This window comes from Anolis carolinensis, chromosome 2 (assembly GCF_035594765.1).
Source record: "Anolis carolinensis isolate JA03-04 chromosome 2, rAnoCar3.1.pri, whole genome shotgun sequence".
Lineage (NCBI taxonomy): Eukaryota > Metazoa > Chordata > Lepidosauria > Squamata > Dactyloidae > Anolis > Anolis carolinensis.
Window position 1 is genome coordinate 292901873 of NC_085842.1, and position 21443 is coordinate 292923315.

General features: G+C 40.6%; 1 protein-coding gene across 3 annotated transcripts in view; it reads right to left on the reverse strand.

Annotated features, from left to right (window-relative positions):
* Positions 1-21443, reverse strand: part of rnf180 (ring finger protein 180) — a 68486-nt gene that overhangs the window by 24006 nt on the left and 23037 nt on the right. For all 3 annotated transcript variants that reach the window (XM_008124875.3, XM_008124886.3, XM_008124891.3), the window contains one exon: positions 7455-7668. In XM_008124875.3, coding sequence (XP_008123082.2) covers positions 7455-7668 — 214 coding nt within the window. The remainder of the gene's footprint in view (positions 1-7454; positions 7669-21443) is intronic.

The following is a 21443-nucleotide window of genomic DNA, read 5'->3' on the forward strand; positions in this document are numbered from 1 at the left end:
GTTGGGATGGCTGGGGTAGCTGCCTGGTATTGGCAGTATATGGCCTTCGTTGGTAGGAGGGATATGGTGTCCATCTGGCCCTGGGAGGATAGTTACCAGAGGAGGAAAAACCATAACTATGCGTTGTCTTTTTCATTTCCTGTGTGCTTTTTAATTGCCCACCGGTGTCTGGGTGAAACAAAGCATCATCATGGACCGGTAAATTTTCTGCAGTATCCCTGCCCTCCTCAGACAGCGTGGAGGCCCGAAGCCATGCGTGTCTTCTAATTGCTGTTGCTGTTGCGAACATTCGCCCTGCGGAGTCCGCTGTATGTTTCGCCATTTCCTTTTGAGCTCTGGCAAGGGCGATAGCTTCATGGTGGCATGCTGTGACGAAGGAGCGATGTTGATGAGGTATCATGTCAAGGTAAGGATGGACTTTCCTCCACAGATAGTCTTGATAGGATGCCATATAGGCTCCATAGTGAGCGAGTCTAGTAACAAAACCTGCAGTAAGGTGGGCCTTTTTGCCCAGCCCCTCCAGTTTCCTCCCTTCTTTATCAGCCGGAGTAGGGCATGACTTTGATGACCGTCTGCCTTGAGTGACTTTAATTGCCAAGGAGTTGGGCTTAGGTGGTCGTGATGCCCATGGGGCAGAGGTTAGGTCAACTCTATAGAGGCTATCAAATCTCCTGGAGACAGGTGGGACAGCGAATGGAGGGGTATCTGGGGTTCTTGCCAATTGCAAGAGATATGGCAATGGAGGGAGAACCATAGATGGTGTTGGGGTTTGTTGTTGTTCTGAGGGAAATAAGGGATCCTGTATTGGTTTTTGAGGAGCAGGCACTGGTAAGGTCAAAGCTCGTGAAAGTCTAGTCATCAGGGCTGAGAATGTTAGCATCTCTTCAGGTGGTGTATGATCTAGAGGTGCTGGGCCCACATGCTCAGTGTCAGACATGTAAGAGTCTGAGTCAGTGGCAGAAAGGTATTGAGATTGTTCCTCCTGGTGAACTGGGGGTGGAGGATCCTGTGGAGAGAGTACAGGTGGTTGGGTGCGGTTAAAGGCCGCAACCGGGCCAAAGAAATATTCTCTGCCACCAGGAGAGCGATGAATAAGGTCTTCATGGAGAGGGGGGAGCGCACTTTGAATGGGCGCCGCACTCCATGGTTGTTGTCGAGGAGGAGATTGAAAAAACTCATGTGAGTAAGAGGCAGGCCTCGGAGACAAGAAGCGCTGAGCAGGGGTAATGCGCTCAGGCGACGGGATTGTCGGGAGGGAAGGTGTAGCCTGACCTTGTGGAACGGTCTGCGGCCCTGGTGCCTCGGTCCCAAGGGCACGGGACCGTGCATGCAGTCTCGTCGGGGTCGAGAGAGTGCCTTGAATCAACGGTGCGGGGGGATTGGCTGCCTCCGGCTGGAGCAAGGCCGTTTCCTCTCCCCGAGACGTCGTTGCCTGTGGAGGCTTGGGTTGCCCCGCCTCCTGCCCAACATGGAGCCCTGGTGTGGGCGGAGTTGGTGAGGGGGCCGTCCCTGCAACAGTGAAGGACGGCTTAGGCTGGGACGGGTCAGAAGAGACAGAGCGGTGCTTCTTCCGCTTCTTTTTCTTTTCCTTTTCTTCCCCAGCATGCTCCCGGGCGGGGGAAGAGGAGGGGCGACGTTTGGTTTTCGCCGAAGGAGTCGGGGGAGAGAGGGGGGCGGGAGGCAGAGAGAGCGGCCTGGCTTTGGTGGAGCCGAGGCGTTCTGCTGAGCCGCCTGAGGAGGGAGAAGTGCGCGCTCATACAGTAGCGCTTTAAGTCTGGTCTCCCTGTTTTTCCTCGCCTGAGGCGTGAATGCTCGGCAAGAGGAACATGAGGCCATGGAGTGAGCCTCTCCGAGGCAGAGAAGACACTTGTCGTGCCTGTCTGTGTCCGGGAGCTTCCCCCCACACGACAGGCACTTCTTGAAGACTGGAGTCGCCATATTTGGCAAAAGTAGAAATAAAAAGGTAAGTGGAGAAAAACAAAAATATAAGCTAAAGGAGGTTCCGAAAGACTGCTGCTTTACACGGCGGAAAAAAAAGGAACTGCGGCTATGGCCACGCAAGCCATATATATACCCTCTGGGGAGGAGGGGCGGGGCCATAGCCCTACTCATTTGAAACAGCTGTTAAAGGTTCCGGCTTAGCTGCACACGTGCAACTAACTACCACATGTGCGGTTTTCACAGAGACCACATGAGAGAACTATGGAATTTCATAAACTTTGCAGTGAGAAAGCCAGCGTTTTTGTGTTGTGTTGGACTGGGGCACCAACTACAGTGACCATTTAATACAGTTTGAAGCTAGCTTCAAACTGTGGTGGCTACACAATGAACTCTCACAAAAGTGCGCAAAAGAAAGCCCTTAATGTGTGTCAGTGCTCTGTCGTTTGTGTTACTATCTGGGCCTCAAACTGGCTCCAAAATTTGCTACGTAATCATTTGAACAGTGAAACAAATAATTTGAAGGTACACAGCAAAAAAAAAAGTCTGGTTCACCAACATAATTATATAAATTATACCATATCCAGAAAAATATTTATTCAGGAATTGTGTGAAATATTAGTCTTTAGAAAAGTACTCAAGAAAATATCCGTGAATGTGTATATAATGGATAATACAATGAAAAATGAGTTAGGTTTTAAAGTTGTATTGAATCACAAGGTCATATCATCTGGTCATTTAGGGATTCTGATTACTATTTCCTCTGTAGCTACAGACTTTGAAGCTCAAAACTGTGTAAGAAAAAAAAGCTCTCTGGGTTGCAGGATCTCTATATGCAACTAGATAATGTTGATAGTTAAAATAAAAAGCACATCTAAAGAAAAAGTACAAGGAATTGAATGCAGTTAGACTGATTCATATTTCTATTGTTAACTGCCTTTAAGTTGTTTCAACCTGTGGCAACCCTATGAAAGGGAGACCTCCAAGCTGCTATATCTTCAAAAGCCCTGCTCAGGTCTTGCAGACTCCGGGTTGTGGTTTTCTTGATTAAGTCTATCCAACTGGAATGTGGTCTTCTGCTTTTCCTACTACAGTAGAGTCTCACTTATCCAACATTCGCTTATCCAACGTTCTGGATTATCCAACGCATTTTTGTAGTCAATGTTTTCAATACATCGTGATATTTTGGTGCTAAATTCGTAAATACAGTAATTACAACATAACATTACTGCGTATTGAACTACTTTTTCTGTCAAATTTGTTGTATAACATGATGTTTTGGTGTTTAATTTGTAAAATCATAACCTAATTTGGTGTTTAATAGGCTTCTCCTTAATCTCTCCTTATTATCCAACATATTCGCTTATCCAACGTACTGCCGGCCCGTTTATGTTGGATATATGAGACTCGACTGTATATTCTACCTTAACAAGCTTTATAATCTTTTCTATTGAGTCCTGTCTTGTCATGACACATCCAAATCATGACAGTTTCTGTTTAGTCATCTTGGCTTTTGGGGAAACTTCAGCATAACTTATTCTGGTATCCATTCAACTGTCTTTTGAGTAGTCCATGGAACCATATCTCAAATGAGCATTGATCTGTATTGCTATAAATGTAAGACTGAAAGAGGATGCTATTTAACTCTTCACCACCACTTAAGTTGTAGAATAACTGGTCAACTTGTTGTAACCACAAAACATTTTATAACATGACTAGGTGTGCCCGGCCACACATTGTGGTGAAGTATGGTGGTATGGGAAATAAAGTATTGAGGAATTGGTGGTAGTTAAGGTAAAGGGTAAAGGTTTTCCCCTGACATTAAGTCCAGTCGTGTCTGACTCTGGGGGTTGGTGCTTATCTCCATTTCTAAGCCGAAGAGCTGGCGTTGTCCGTAGACTCCTCCAAGGTCATGTGGCATGACTGCATGGAGGGCCGTTACCTTCCCGCCATAGAGGTACATATTCATCTATTCTCATTTGCATGTTTTTGAACTTTAGGGTTGGCAGAAGCTGGGGCTAACAGTGGGGGCTCTCTCCACTCCCCCAATTCAAACCGGCGACCTTTCGGTCCAGAAGTTCAGCAGCTCAGCGGTTTAACACGCTGCGCCAACAGGGGATATTATTTGCTAAAGCTTGTGAATATACAATATTTCTGATTGTTTTTTTTTTTTGTCTGTTGGAGGCAAGTATGAATGCTGCAATTAGGCAAAACGATTAGCATGTAATGGCCTTGCAGCTTTAAAGCCTGGCTGCTTCCTCCCTGAGTGAATATTTTGTTGGGAGGTGTTAGCTGGCCCTGATTGTTTCCTGTCTGGAATTCCCTTGTTTTCAGAGTGGTGTTCTTTGCGATATTTTATGTGCTTCTACTGTTTGTGGCCTTCAGAAAACAGGATTTGCCAGACTTTGGTGATGGGAATACTTTGTTGGGAGGTGTTAGCTGGCCCTGATTGTTTCCTGTGTGGAATTCCCCTGTTTCCAGAGTGTTGTTCTTTATTTAGTGTTCTGATTTTAGAGATTGTATTGTTCTGTTTTATTATACCACAGTAATTTTTATATATTCTGATTTTAGAGTTTTTGAATACTTGGAGCCAGATTGTATTCATTTTCATGGTTCACAGCAACGTAAAAGTAATAATAATAATAATAATAATAATAATAATAATAATAATAGTAATGATAGTAATAATAATGACTTTGGTAATACACACTGCTTCTCTCCCTTCTCAGCTTTCTTTCTGGAAGAATCCTTTCTTGGGAGGTGTTAGCTGGCCCTGATTGTTTCTTTTGTGGAATTCCCCTGTGTTCTGAGTGTTGTTGTTTATTTAGTGTCCTGATTTTAGAGATTATATTGTTGTGTATTGTTATTAGAGCACAGTAATTATTATACATTATATTGATAATGTTATATGATTTGCCTGGAACAGGATTATATGAGGCCCCTTCTACACAATGGTTTAAAATCCACAGTGAAGTGGTGTTTTTGTTTTGCTGTGGCCTAGGAGGCAGCCTGGCTTTGAAACTGCAAGGCTGTTTAGTGTTAATCAAGGTGGGTCACAAAGGGGTTGATCTATGTATGGAATAACGTCCGGTGTGGTAGAAAGAACTGTTGTCTGGTTGAGGGAGGTGTGGATGTTGCCATGGATGTCCTTGATTAGCATTGAATAGGTATGCACCCTTAAGGTCTGCCTGGTTAGTACATGGAAGAATCCTTTACTGAAAGGTGTTAGCTGGCTGTGATTGTTTCCTGTCTGGTATGTCCGGTTGTGTATTTGAGGTATTTTTTAAGTGTAATGGTTGTAGTGTTGTATTTTTAGTATGGGGCTTTCCCTTTTTCCTCTCTGTCTGATGGCAGTGTTTTTGTTTGTTTGTGTGGTATGGTGTTGTCTCCCTCTCCTTTTCCCTTCCTTCCCCTGAAGTTTTTTAAGTTCTGTAGTTTTTGTGGGGATCTTTCTGTCCCATGGTGTGTCTTTCCCCTTGGGGATGTCCCTGATGGCTGCATTTTGGAACATACCTTGTTGTTGTAGTGTGTTGTTGGCTGTGGAGAGACTAGTTTTTTTGTTCTTGCCTGCTTTTGTCAGCGGTGGGGGGAGGTGAGAGCTGTGGATGGCAGAAGTGGGAAAGGGAAGGTGAGTGATGTGGCTGGGAGGGGGGGCGGTTTGGAGGTGGAAAACGTCGCAGGGAAGGTGAGTGATGGTGGCTCTGGTGGCTGGGGGGGGGAAGTGTTGGGGGGGGGTTTAAGAGAAAGGGAGCTGGGCGGCTGGCATGTTCTTGTCTCCGGGATGGTGTGGACGGTGTGGGAAATGGCAGCGATGTTTGTGGCACAAAAAGGATTGCGCAGGAGAGGGGCTGTTGAAGGGAGGGGTGGGGGTTGTGGTGTCTGTGCTTGGACTGGCCTTTAGCGCAGGCGCAGATGGAGCATTCCGGTTTTTGGGGTTTTTTTGGCCCCATGGAGGTTAGGGATGTGTAGTTTGTTTGTAAGAATGTAGAGACATGGATGAGGGGTTGTGTTGTCAATTTTCTAGGTTGAGGGGCCTTTAGTTTTGTTGTTTTGCCCGGTGGAGCGATGCCATTCTCCTTTTATATATATAGATTACCTAATTTGATGTTTAATAGGCTTTTCCTGAATCCCTTCTTATTATCCAACATATTCACTTATCCAACATTCTGCCGGCCTGCTAATGTTGGATAACTGAGACTGTACTGTATATTTATAATCTTACATTATCTGCTTAGAACTGGATTATATGAGGCCCCTTCTACACAGGTGGATAAAATGCACACTGAAGTGGATTATATGGTAGTGTGGAGTGAAGATAATCCAGTGCAAAGCAGATAATGTAAGATTATAAATGGGTTATATAGCTGTGTGGAAGGGCCTTGAGTCTACACTGCCATATAATCCAGTGCCAATTAGATAATCTGTGGAAGTGGCCTAAGTGAGGCCTAACTCTGCCTGTCCCCTGGGCTGAGTGGGTTGCTAGGAGACCAAGTGGGCAGAGCTTAGCCTTCTAACTGTTAGCAATTGGATAAAAACAATTATTCCTCTCCCTCTAATTAGGATTTTATTTTTATTTTTTGTTGTATGAACGTAGAGGCATGGATGAGGGGTTGTGCGGTCAATTTTCAAGGTTGTGGGGTGTTTAGTTTTGTTGTTTTGTCCTAGGCAGAAATTTCATTACCCTTTTCTATATATAGATGGAATTGCTCCATCAGAGAAACTTGGAATACTACCTATCACTGTGCTGAACAAATAAAACAACTGCATGAGAATGTATAGTAAATTCTACTTAACTCTTTCTTTTTAGGTTTTTGCTACAAAAACATTTAATAATATGACAAGAATGTTGTTCTCGATGGATTTGAAGGAAACCAGTATAAAACTACTAATCACAAAGGCTCAGGCTTGACTAGAACAAAACACACCCATGTGCTGAATCAAAAGGTACAAACTTGCTGAGTTTTACTTCTAAAAAGCATAATCTTGATGGATGGGGGGATTTACAACATTTAGAGAGCAACACGTTCACCGTGTGTTGCTTAGGCCCATATGTATTCCAGTAGTGTGAACTGAAGAAGGTGGGTGTATTTTTATGTGAGAAATGTTTTCTACTCCAGTTCATGAAGTGGTTTTCTCCTAGCACAACTCATTTCTGGAATCCATGCCCAGATGAATAGAAAAGTTAAGAGGGAACACAGGCTGTGAGGAGACAAACCATGTTTGAAGGGAAGATAGAGTATCTTCTATCAGCATTCTAGTTTTGGTACTGAAATATTTATTCCAGCTTTCTTTCTGCATAATTGGGATAGATAAGTCTATTATTATATCTATTTTGACCCAGGCTTCTTTGGGTATGACCATTACCAATTAAAATGGTTGGCGTCCATGTTTTAATTAGCTCTAAACATTGATTAATTCGGAACACGTACTTTAAAAAGGGCAAACAGTTGTTTACTAGTGCATATGAGGCAAGATCAATAATAACTGATAAAGTTTATCTTTTAAAACCTTTATACCTGATTGGAAAAAAACTTGGGTAATTGCAGTGCGGCACAGAGGACATGGAGTGTTGATTGGGTTATCTTTGGCAAGTGTGCGCAGGCAGGGTTCACAGAAGATATGTTGGCAGGGATAGCACATGTAAGGGTTAAAGTAGACATCCAGGCACACTGCACAGAGGTAGCTTTCTTTATCTAGCCTGTGTTCATGTTCTTCTTCTGTACTCAGTGTCTACAAGAGGAGGAAAAAACAATGCTGTACCAATTATAATTTCAGTCAGTCAAATAAGAGATGCAATACATCAAAATGAATAAAGACATTGTGCTATAGGTTTAATATGTAATTCTTTCTACAGGATAATCTTAAAATCAAATTAGTATTTTGAAGTTGTGAAAAGTTCTAGGGGGTCTAGAATTAAAAAAAAGATTTCACTTCAACAACTAGAGAATAATTAGATTTACCCATATTTTGTTGAGGGCAAGCTTTATTATCCCATTTTATTCTTTACAGGGCATATTATGAAAATTATTCAAATAATCTGGGCCTAGAAATCAGTATAAATCCTCTGAATGTGCAAGTAAATGCACTTCGCTCTCTTGTGCTGTTTTCTTGTGCAGAATTATCTTCTCAGAAAGAAATGCCTGCTACAATATTAGAATAATTTCACCAAAGATCTGCTCTGTGTGATGGTAGAGCACAAGCTGGCAGAAAGGATAAAGTGATGTAACTTTGAATTCTTTCAGCTTATCAAGAAGTGAGCAAAGGCGACTTTACAATAGTGAGCAAAATGTCATATTAGTCACGTGAGGGCAGAAGTTAGGAACAAACTTTGATAAAGCCAATAAACCAGATATCTAATGTTATCAGATGAAAGCTATTAAAGCAAAGCAAGTGGCATTTTGTATGCCCGAGATTAATGATAAGCAGAGAGAATGACTTTTGTTCATACGTTATCTTCAATTTGTTCACAAGTTACAACATGCCCTAATGAAGTACTATCTTACAGTATAAATTGGCATGTAATAGATTTTTAAAATATATATATATATATGGCTTAAAGTTGGGAGATATTTGTTATTATTTTGTGAAGAAAAGCAAAGGGAATTAGTTCAAAATTTCTTTTGGTCTTTAAGAGAGGTCTGCGGAGATGAACAAATCCTGTGAGATTACCAATGAGAAAAGTATCCCACTCAGGAGTGCAACAGATTGAAGTGACCAAAAATATTCCAACTAGTTTTTTCTCCTTGATTAAGATATTCCAAAAATCAACCTCAGGACCTCATAAGCCAGGGGTCCCCAGACTATGGCCCCTGGGGCAAAACTCGCCTGTCAAAGTTGTTTTCCCGGCTTCTGCTGCGACCGCCCCCCCCCCCCCCCACACACACACACATAGCCAAGGTAAGTGCATGCATGTGGCAGTGGGCACCCACTTAAAAGGTTTGAGACCCTTGCCATTAGTAAAGTCAATGGTGATTCAGAACAGAGGCTGAGACTATAAAGTGCACTACCTGTTTTACAATACAACCCCCATCCCCACCCTGCCTCGAGTTCTGTTTGGGAGGTCAGAGTCCAAACTTGCAACTGCTCTGGATCAAGTTCTGCTGATGTTCTAGAGAGAAACCCAGCAGCAATGACAACTTATACCTCAATTGTACATAGTCACTACTGATGCTACTGATCATAGAACTCAACCACCTATGGATAATGAATGGATGTATATTTTGTTCTTAAGGAAACCTTGACGCCTGATCTGACAGACAGCTCCCAGTAGGGAAACTAAGACATGACAGTAATAGTAGGCCAGTTATGATGAATTTCTGCAATGGCAGAAATAAAGCTTAGGGTGTAACGCTAGAAAATGCTGACCATTTCCACTATTTGCAACCATCTTTCCACAAAAGTTGACATAGATGCTGAAATACAACACTGTCTGAGCTCTGAGTGCAATAGCGGGTGTTTGAGGATTGGGACATTCACAGGGATACTAAGATGCTTGTTTATAAAGCTATTGTTTTTTCCAACTCTATTGTATATCTGCAAAACACAGACCATCTACAAACGTCATTCTTGATTTCTGGAAAGATTCTATCAGCATTGGTTTCGAAAAATTCTGCAAATCTCTTGGGAAGACAGGTGGACAAACGTCAGCATTCTGGAAAAAGCAAAAACCACCAGCATTAAAGTGATGATTTTCCTCATCAACTTCACTTGACTGGCCACGTTGTCCGAATGTCCGATGACCATCTCCCAAAGCAGTCACTATACCCTCAATTCAAGAATGGAAAACGGAATGTTGGTGGACAGGAAAAAAGATTTAAAGATGGGCTTAAAGCTAACCTTAAAAACTGTGGCGACACCAAGAATTGGAAAACCTGGCCCTTGAGCATTCTAACTGGGGGTCAGCTGTTACTAACAGTGCTGTGGAATTTGAAGAGGCACAAAAATAGGATGACAGGAAAAAACGTGCCAAGAGGAAAGTGTGTTAAGCAAACTCTTGTGACTGCCTTCCATCTGGAAATCTATGTTCTCATTGTGAAAGACCACACGGATCCAGAATAGGTCTCTACAGTCACTTATAGACCCACTGCAAAGACTCTACCCTTGGAAGACAATCATACTTGGTCACGAGTGATTGCTTATGGTATATGATAATGAGGATGAAAAAGGTCAAGTTGTCAAAGCAATCCCTATCTATCTGCATCTAGTCCTGACTCATAGCACAATGGCACAAATCAAGGACATAGAATTCTAAACACTGAATAGGGCAATTCTAACTTTGGTTTTGGAGAAATTGCTAAAGGCTCTGAAAGAAGTAGAAGTTTGAAATGGTTAATAATTGGATTTCTTTCTTGAACCTTCAGAACATACCATCCCACAAGTTTGATAAATGCTCTCTTCTTCAGCCTCTCATACAACATTTCTTGTGACTGTCATTTCTCTTTTACTTTTCTTTGCTTAAACTGGTGACACAAAATTAAGAATTATGCAATACTTTTATTAGATCAATAAAAGTCACCAGTGTTTCCAGAACTCTTCATCAGGCAGAAAAAGCTGAAACAATGCTAGGGGGGTTTGGGGTCCACAAAATGGTCTTTAGGGTGCACATAAATGATTGCTATACTTTTCCCCATTTAGTGGATGGCAAAAAAGAAAAAGTGCAAAATCTGGCAAATTGCAGTGGCTATTATTTCTGTATGGTCAAAATAGTGATGGAAAAGTCTTAATAAAAAGTAGGAAGTATTACTTTCCACTCTGTAACTCAAAACTGGCTGTAGGTAAAAGATGTATTCATTGTGTTTGTCAAAACTCACAAGCTTATGAGCTAGCTTAGTACAGAAGAATGACAAAGATGGAAATTTAAAAAGGCAAGCAAAGTCAAATGGCAGTGTATCTAATGATTGGGGAGAGAAGGAACCTTCAGTGAAATGCGGTTTCTTTCAATAAATTTACATATTTTAAGTGTACATCAAAAGATATGAAGTAATTTGGGTAAATTAGTTTGAGACTAAAGAGTACTAGAGAAATATAGCATTAAAACCTTCAACAAGACAAAAAGGAGGAATTTCTTCTTAATTGGGCATTCTGGGTTCTATACCACCTTAGGAAGGTTTATGATTTGGTACAGTGCTTTGTTTTTAGGTTTCAGAAAATGTATATTCCATTTTATGTTGCACAGCCAAACTAAGAATTAAATGCTTCTATACTATATTTAGTTAATATTTACTCACACTTCCTCCATATTGAACTTTTAACTCAAAATATAAAACAGAAGTAAAAGGAAAAAAAACCTTCAAGGAGAACAAAAATGGGCTAAGAGCTCTTTTGAGTTATGACTTGTAAAAAGTCCCATGGCCCCCATAGGCTTTTGTTTTTTGGCTTCAACTTGGGAGGGATAAATTGCTCATAGAGATGTGAGAAAAATATTTTCAGTACAACATTTACATTTAAAGCGGCACTGTGTATTTATGGTAGCCAGAATGAACAAGGCATAGATTTTGGGAAGATAAAGAGATAGAATACTACAGAAGTATAAAAGCAGCTACTGGAGACTAAAAGTTTAAAAAGCACTAAAAATCTGACCTTGGCCATCAACTCGAAATATGACTGTTGGCAAGCTCTCATTTTGAAAAGATGGTATTTAGCAAACTTCATGATTATAAGACTGAGAAGAGGTTATCAGAAATATCCTGAATGCTCTCAAACATATGGTAGGTGGAAAATTGTCAGTGGCTGGAGAGTGTAGTAGTCCCTTTTAAGACTTGCAGGGATGTAGTGGGAATGAAACAGCTGAGCCTCAAAAACAGCAAAACTGTTAATACATCCCCAAAGAGTGTGAGTGGTCGTTTTGAAATTTTAAAAGAAATCTACTAAGGTCAACTGTGATGGAGTGCATGGCTGCTGGATCTCTAGAAATTGCCTAATCCTGCCTTAAACCCTGAACTTTCAAGTAAAACTAACGTCCTTCTCGATGGCCTGGAAAATTGCCTGACCCAGGAGTGCTTATTGAACTGCAGAGATGATGTTTCACATTTGGAGCGGGAAACAATTTCCATGGGGAAATGGTATTCAATTAGCAATGCAGCCAGTGCAATTTGAGGTTTCTATGTACTGGGAAGGAATGAAAGCCTTTTGATTGCTATTGCTAGGCTAAGTGGATGGTGAGGCTGGGCTCAGTGGGTGAGATCACAGGGGAACTGGGAAGGTTTTTTTCCTGGAAGATACCCAATAATATACTTGGAAAAGGAATAGATTACAAAATCTAATATTTCACATGGGGGTTAGAGAAACAATTTAGCATATATTTTGTAGAAAAAAAAATGAAGTACAGCAGGGTTTCGCTTATCCAACCTTCGCTTATCCAACATTCTGTATTATCCAACGCAGTCTGCCTTTTAGTAGTCAGTGTTTTCAATACATTGCGATTTTTTTGGTGCTAAATTCGTAAATACAGTAATTACTACATAACATTACCGTGTATTGAACTGCTTTTTCTGTCAATCTGTGTAAAACATGATGTCTTGGTGCTTAATTTGTAAAATTATAATGTAATTTGACGTTTAATAGGCTTTTCCTTAATCCCTCCTTCTTATCCAACATTTTTGCTTATCCAACTTTCTGCTGGCCCGTTTATTTTGGATAAGTGAGACTCTACTGTACAAAATTCTTACGTTGTGAGTGTACACTACCAAAGTATTCTATGCACAATGATATGACCTTGTTTGGTACAATCAATCATCAATGTATAAGGGAAACATAATAGGATATAATCAAAAGTGCAACTGTAACCCCTCCTTCCATTACAATATTCTGGATATACAGCATAGTAAAATTTTGGCTGAGACTCCCACACTGTCAATCTTTCATTTATGGGGATTTTAACTAACTTACTTGACTAAGGTTCATTAAAACAAAAATTGAATTTCTTTCTACTTAATGTTCTAAAATCAGTTTCCACAAACCACTGGCAGAGGCTTATATATACATACACACACACACACACACACACACACACACACACACACACACATATATATATATATATGAGTTTGTACTCTTCACACTACTCATTGTAATGAATGGGAACAAAGCCAGCATAAGCAGTTTGATAACACAGTTGTTTAAACATTTAGCAAAATTTTTGATGGCATTCAGAATCATCAACATTGTTTAATACCAAATCTTTTCAACATCCTTTCAATGCTGCTTGAATAATCCCTCCAGATCATTTCATGGCTTAATGTGGTTCCCATTTATTAGAATATATATCTAAAGTGCATAAAATGACATTATTCATTTCCCGAAAAATACTACTGAAAAGATTACATTTTTCAGACTAAGACCCTTTGGGAATGCTGCTCTCAATGAAGCTATCCTATGATGTAGCCTTTTTATTTCCACAAAAGGATGCAAATCACCACAATAAATTCTACAGTGGCCCCACTAAATAGTCTTTCCAATATATGTGTGTTCAGCAATTCCCAAGTGCTAGGTAAGAAAGCACCACAGTAGGAGTGTGTTGCAAGAGGATATTGTAAGTGGTTATCGTATTGTGTTGTCGAAGGCTTTCATGGCCAGGATCACAGGGTTGTTGTGTGTCTTTCGGGCTGTGTGGCCATGTTCCAGAAGCATTCTCTCCTGACGTTTCGCCCACATCTATGGCAGGCATCCTCACAACCTCTGAGGATGCCTGCCATAGATGTGGGCGAAACGTCAGGAGAGAATGCTTCTGGAACATGGCCACACAGCCCGAAAGACACACAACAACCCGGTTATCGTATTATTGGATAATGTGCCAAGAGAGCAAAAAAGGAATGACTATGCAAAGACAAAATTTTAAAATGCAGATTTGGACCAAACGAGAGAGAACCAAGACTTTCAATTTATCTCGTATTCAGAGGGAGAAAGAAAGGAACAACTTGGTAGTTCTAGAACTTTAAAAAGCCATTTATCTACAGAATCTATGTTAAGTTCCAACTTGCTAGTGACCAGAATGCAGACTGAAAGCACATATGCCTATAAACGTTTTCAAATTCAAAAATAATAAATTATAAGAAATCCAGCCAGAATGAAGTGACCACTGAGTAAACCATACAACAAGCACGTATTACTGTTATTACACTACCAAGTGACTAATCTGAAATCCAGCAGCAAGCATGGGGCCTGGCATTTAGCATGAATGAGCACAGATAGCATGTTCTTGGATTGGGAATGGCAGATCTTTTTTGGCTATAGCTTTACAGCTTTGGCCCATTGCATGGGCCTAAAGCAATGATTTTGAATTTTTGGACAGCTACTAATTTTATACTAGCTACAACTATTACTTCAAGAAAGAAAGCTTCTTTTGTTGTATTTCAAGACAGCTCACCAGAAGAGATGAATAGGAGAATGATACAAGGATATATTTAGAAAAGCATTTTATCGTCTTTTGAAAAATTTCGAATACAGGCCAAATCATATTGGAGAAGACTCATCAAAATCAATGCTTCATAAATTACCAATGAGTAATTTAAATCTCATTGATTTTAGTGAATTCTGTTAATACTGCACCTGAATTCAATTCAGAATCTATATATAACAATCATATTTTAGCTCCAAATTTACACTGAATTTCAACCACGAAACATGAGCTCAGAAAGAATATATATATATATATATATTCTAGATAGGGCATACCATCTTCATGCTCACTTATTTTTCTCCACTTCAATCTGTTTAGTTTTGTCTCAGATAAGAACAATAATTTTCTTCATTAAATAATTCCTACCACATGTTTTACCACCACCATCATCATCATTACTAATAACCTTATATCTTTTTTTCTATTTCTAAATGCTTATGAGATTTAGCTATCCATCCTCGAGTTAATTGCTTATTTCCCTTTCTCTCAGTGCCTTCATCTCTGTTCCTTGCCCCATGTTTTTTACTTACATTCATACACATAATCTCCCATTTCAACTTGTCCAATCACTTTTCTACTGTGAAACCAAACTGGATTTTTCAGATAGAACCACAGAGTTAAAAGAGACTACAAGGGCCATCCAGTCCAGCTTTGTAGGAGTACACAGTCAAAGCATTTCTGACAGATGGCCATCCAGTCTCTGCTTAAAAGCCTCTAGAGAAGGGGACTCCACCACACTCTGAAACAGCATATTTCACTCTCGAACATGTCAGAGTTTTATATCATTTCTTAAGTGAAAATGGGTGATTGTAAGGATCATGACCAATCACTGTATGGCCAGCAACAATCAAGCCACCTGCTAGAGATGGAGTACTACTAATAGAGACTAAGTACATTATGTTACTCAAGGTTGTAAAAAGGTTTGAGGTTGGTGCTTGAGTTTTGAGGTTGGAAAGAGGTTGGAGAGAGTTTGGAGCTCGAGGTTGGAGGCTGGAACCTGAGGTTGAATGCTGAGCTGGAGTTGCTAGAGCTGTTTTGTCCAAGTTGGAGTTGCCGGAGGTGTATTGTTGCTGCAACGTCTGAAGAACAAGACTGTGGCATCTTGCTGAAGATAAGGACTTTATTGTTTACAAATCATTGTGTGGAAGCAGCTGAATAATCCAAGGACTCTGCTGTATTTGTAAATACCTTTATATAAACCTTTTCTTTGTTAAAGAGACAGTTTGTTTTGGGTATTCTCCTTAACCAGAGGGCAAAGCTTCGGAAAAAAAGGGGGTTGCAAATTTAGAACCCCAATTGACAGGCGCGACGGAACAGTGAAACAGCTCTATCAGAAGGTTCTTTCAAATGTTTAGACAGTAACTTTTCTCCTGCAATTTGAATCCATTGCACCATGTTCTAGGGAACATCTACACTGACTACTAAAGTGGAAATGGGCCCAGATCAGCGCAATGGCAGACAAATGCCAAACAGAGCTAATCTGGAGTTAATGTGGGGCAAGATGTGTGAACTAAAAGGATTTGGAATATCCTTAAACTTTGGGCTCATTTGAGCAGTTGTGCTAAATCTTGAGCAGAACTGGATACAACTGTTCTCGCTGCCATTCCTTGTTTCCTGGGCTCGGGTGCCCCAACCCCAGTTACCCTGTCTGACATCACTGCAGGAGACAGCTGATAAATAGCACCCATGTTGTATCCTCCATGCCGCTGTGTCATGCAGGACATGAGGGGATGCTAAGGATGGTCATCTAGAGGTGTTGAACCATGTGGCTAAGAGAGTTGCTGTCTAATCCATTCTGAGATACAATGTGTTGATCCACTCCTAGTTTCTAGAGCAGCAAAAAACAAGCTGCAATATGACATCCTTTCAATTATTTAAAAATGTCTATCATGCCCTCTTTCAACATTTTTTCTACAAGTCACACATACCCAGCTTGCTAAGCTGCTCCTCGCAGAGACTGATTTTCAGACTTTGACCATTTTAGTTGTCTTTCTCTGTTTGTTAACATCCTTCTTGAATTGTGATGTTCAGAACTAGAGCTAGGTGAGGTCTGACCAAAGCGTAATAGAGTGGGTCTATTACTTCCCTTGATCTAGACACTACATTCAAATTGATGCAGCCTAGAAACATATTGCATTTTTGTTGCACATCACACTGTTAACTCATGCTCAGTTTATGGTTTTTTAAGACTCCTTAGTTTCCATTTCTTCTTCTTCTACAGAACTGTGTGGTTGCTTTCAGCAACTCCTTTTTCATGAAATCCCATCCATTCTGGATGTCTTTACCTTCTGAATGAGCAAATGTGCAAAGCACATCAGGAATTTGTTGAAAAGCCTATGCTTAGCAGAATTAGTCCCCTGGCAGATAGCAGAATAATTGAAGTCTGTCAATAACTGTTTTGGGAACTATGTCAAAAAAAGAAAAAAAGTTGTTTAGAACATAAACTACCACTTCCGCCCCCAAATTTCAAAACATGTTACTGTAAACAATATGGGGAGTACCATTTTTATTTACTATGTCGTTCCTTTCCTTGTCATCTCCCTGGCCATGTTCACATTATAGATTTTCACACCATGATGGGTAGCAATAGCAGTAACAATCAGAGAAGGTAGACAGGGAGAGAAGAAACAATAAGCCTACATGGCTGAAATGTTACCTCATGTTACAACAGATGCAGGAAGAAAGACCTAAAGTGTGAAGGAGTAAGAGAGAAAGGGAGTAAAACACAAGAATGAGATGAGAGTCAAAAAGAAGAGGAGAGGAGGAAGACAGTCAGACAGTTTTGCTGTGTAAATGATTAGACTGTCTAGAACATGATTAGAATGTCTAGAACAGGTTTGAGGCCAGGTTGTTGATTACATTAATGATGGAAGCTGGCCTCAAACTGGATCTGGAATCCACAGTAACTGCTGCTTGACAGCTGCCAGCTAATGCATTTTCCTCCATTTCCCAGCAAGATACACACCAGCACCCCAGAGACATAACACCAAAAAATGGAAAGTGATAGCAATGGAGGTGACCAACTGTCCAATGGGGATTAACCCCCTGCTGTCCAACCCCCCCCCCCCCCCTCTAATTTTAGACCTGGACAGGGTTGTACAATGTGCTTTGCACTCTGCTGGGCCAATTTTACCATGCATTGGGACTCGCTGACTTCCCCGACTTGACTTAATGCACTTTAAAACTTTAATTTGTGCTGCAGCGCACTTTGGTGGAATGCGTTTTCTAGGGGCCGCAGTTTGGAATCAGTTTGAAGGTGCATTAAACAGTAGAGATGTGCGCGAAAATTTTTCTATCATTTCTTTCATGCTATCATTTTGTTTCGACTGTTCGCCGACACAAAACAAATGATTTTCATAGGAAAGGAGAGGAGACATGAAAATAAAATCCACATAGTCATCGTGCTTGCTTTAGTTTTCCTTTTGTTTCTGCCCCGTAACAATAAGCAGGTACTGACAGAAGGCTGCTTTCCCATTACAGCTGATGTGTATCAATGGGTGTTAATAAATAGATAGATAGATAGATAGATAGATAGATAGATAGATAGATAGATATAAAGAATGATAGCTACTCTGGCAATATAAGCTGAGCCTGGGAGAGGAATGCCTATGCATTACATCCGATGTGTGCCAATGGGTGTTAATAATATATATCTACAGTGTTCCCTCGCTACTTTGCGGTTCACTTTTCACTCCCTCGCTGTTTCGCGGGTTTTCAATTAATATTAATGTACACATTTATTGTGCTATTCTCGCTGTTTAGCGGGTTTTTGCGGTGTGCAAAGGGTTTTGGAAGGGGGGGGAAAGGCAGAAATAAAGGGAGGGGGGAGGGTAGAGAAGGGTTGGAAATAAAAAGGATTATTTAGCTTCTATTCTTCTTCTCTGCCGGTGTACTGTATATTGTAACTGCTAAAATAAAGTACAGACTACACTGTAGTGAGTAGTCTGTGGTTTGCTCTCCTCCACACATAGAATAAATATAGTGTCCCTACTTTGTGGATTTTCACTTATTGCAGGTGGTCCTGGAACGTAACCCCCGCAATACGTGAGGGAATACTGTGTGTGTGTGTGTGTGTGTGTGTGTGTGTGTGTGTGTGTGTATATATATATATATATATATATATATATATCCATAGCTACTCTGGGAATCTAAGCTGAGCCTGGGAGAGGAACGCCTCCGCATTATATCTGATGCGTGGAAATGGGTGTATGTGTATGTATGTATATATGTATGTATATATATATATGTATGTGTATATATATAATGTATATATATATATATATATATATATATATATATATATATATATATTAAGAACCATAGCTACTCTGGGAATCTAATCTGAGCCTGGGTGAGGAATGTCTATGCATTACATCTGATATGTGTCAATGGGTGTTAATAATAATATTATTATTAATAACAATAGTACCCTGGAGAAGACCCAAATGTTTTAAAAGTTGGTGGGCCAAAAGGGATCGAATTGCCCTCCGTGTGTGGTGATTTTTACCCCTCTAGCCCAAAAACCAAGGGGGGGGGATGAGCCTCGGATTCCCTCCCATTGCAGCCAATGGCATGAAATTTTTCATGTTTTTTGTTAGCCAGACAACAACTGGATGGCCCATGAGGTCTCTTCCAACTCTATGATTCTGTGATTCTAGGGCAAGTGAAATCATAGAATCATAGAGTTGGAGGAGACCCCGTGGGCCATCCAGTCAGACCCACTGCCAAGAAACAGGAAAACCGCATTCAGAGCATCCCAACACATGGCCATCCAGCCTCTGCTTAAAAGCCTCCAAAGAAGGAACTTCCACCACACTCTGGGGCAGAGAGTTCCACTGCCAAACAGCTCTCACAGTTAGGAATCTCCTTTCCTGTAGTTTGAAGCCATTGTTCCGCGTCCTAGTTTCCAGGGCAGCAGAAAACAAGCTTGCTCCCTCCTCCCTATGACTTTCCCTCACATCATGATACATGGCCATCATGTCTCCTCTCAGCCTTCTCTTCTGCAGGCTAAACATGTCCAGCTCTTTAAGCTGCTCCTCATACAGCTTGTTCTCCAGACTGTTGATCATTTTAGTCGCCCTCCTCTGGACACATTCCAGCTTTAAGTTATGGAGCCTGAAGCTATGGTGAAGGGCTGAGCAGATGTGGCTCTCCAGATATTATGTTGTTGAAGGCTTTCAAGGCCAGAATCACTAGGTTTCTGTGAGCTTTATGGGCTGTATGGCCATATTCCAGTAGCATTCTCTCCTGGCGTTTTGCCTGTATTTGTGGCTGGCATCTTCAGATGTTCTGTTGGCAATGAAGCAAGTGGAGTGTATATATATCTGTGGGGTGTCTAGGGAGGGAGGAAGAACTCTTGTCTGTTGAAGCAAGTGTGAATGTTGCAATTAGCGAGCTTGAATAGCATTGAATAGCCATGAAACTGTAAAGTCAATTGGTGAGGGTATCTGCATAGAGGTAGTCTGGGTTTTGTTGCTCGGAGGCATCCTCTGTTTGGGAGGTGTTAACTAGAACTTGATTGTTGTAGAGAGTTCATTTTGAGTTTAGGATTGCTGTTTCTGTGTGGTGCTCTTTATTTACTGTCTTGATTCTGATGTTTTTTAAATACTGGTAAACCAGATTTTGTTCAGAGTGGTCTAGAATTTCTGTATTCTCAAATAATATTGTGTTCATCTAGTGCTCTGCTATGGCTGACTTCTCTGGCTGAATTAGTCTGTAGTGCCTTTCATGTTTTCCTTTTTTAATGATAAATCAAACCATGTCTCTTATCAAATTAAAATATATATCAAAAATGGGGAAAAAACCAACTTGCTGAATGTGACGCAGGAAGTTGGTTGTTTCCAAACTGAGAACTAAACCAAGTTTAAAGGATGCTTCTTTATAAAGACCCAGACTTATGCTGGGAGGCAACATCATTACTGAATGTTTCAATCCTACATATATTATTAAATAAATTTCACAGGAACCAGAAATCCTTTTTGAGTTAAAAATAGCTGTCTGGGATTACTGTGTTTCACAAAGAGAATCTATGCACACATTTCTAGTGACCCTGGATCAACCAGAAACGGTTATTACAGGCTGCCATGTAAATTTATCCATGTAAGATAATGGTTTCACTAATTGCACTCTAGAGACTCTCCTTGTGTTAGTTTGTGATCTACAAGATGCACTATCATGCTTGAAAACTCACATACTTCAAGATATTCTGAAGTAGGGTTGTATAAAGTATCTGGAGGAGCCAATCTAAAATATAGTGAAAAAAGCAACGATTTTCTTCTGTAGTCTAAAAAGATCAGCCATAATTATTGAGATCCATGCTACAATTGCTTGGATTGACATTGATGACTGAAATGAAGCCTGACTGGTATCAGCTTAAATGTAAAATGGACTCATACCAGTAAATCCCTTTGCTCCTCCCATCTGAAGATCACCCCTCAGTCCCGAATATGCATAAAAATGTGTGATTTGTCAATCTCAAGCTTAGCAAAAACATCAATTTTGGTAAAAATTCAAAGCTGAATGTTAGGAGGTGAATAAAGATGCTGAGAGGCTGAGTTCAAAGTTTTACTGTGGTCTTTCTTTTAGACACTTTTAGATAATACAATTTTGCAGCTTTTGAAAAACACATGCCAACTTAAATCAGTCACCAAGGTGCCCTTTTCTTATTTCATTTTTCATATAATAAATTTGGTGACTGTGATCTAGCATTTTGCATTTGTGCAGCTTAAAGTGAACACTTTAAATAACAGTATAGATTTTAGTCTTTTCTAATTGATATCCAAATTCCTGATGATAAAAAACCTACATGTTGGTAGGAGTATTTACAAAATGCCTCTTTACTAGAATAGCTTTAAAGCAGGGGTCCCCAAACTAAGGCCCGGGGGCCACATGCGGCCCATCAAAGTCCCTGTGGCGGCAGCTCCTTCCTCCTCTGCCGAGGAAGGTCCGTGTGGCACGGGTAGGAGGGAAAGGCGAACACATTTCTGTCAATGTGAGATTTGTGTAATGAGAGTGTTTAAATGTAATTTGTGCCATGCTTGTATTGCAGTCAGATTGCATCATCCAGAGTGTGTGATAGTCTGTAAAGAGTTAATCACTAATGAGCTAT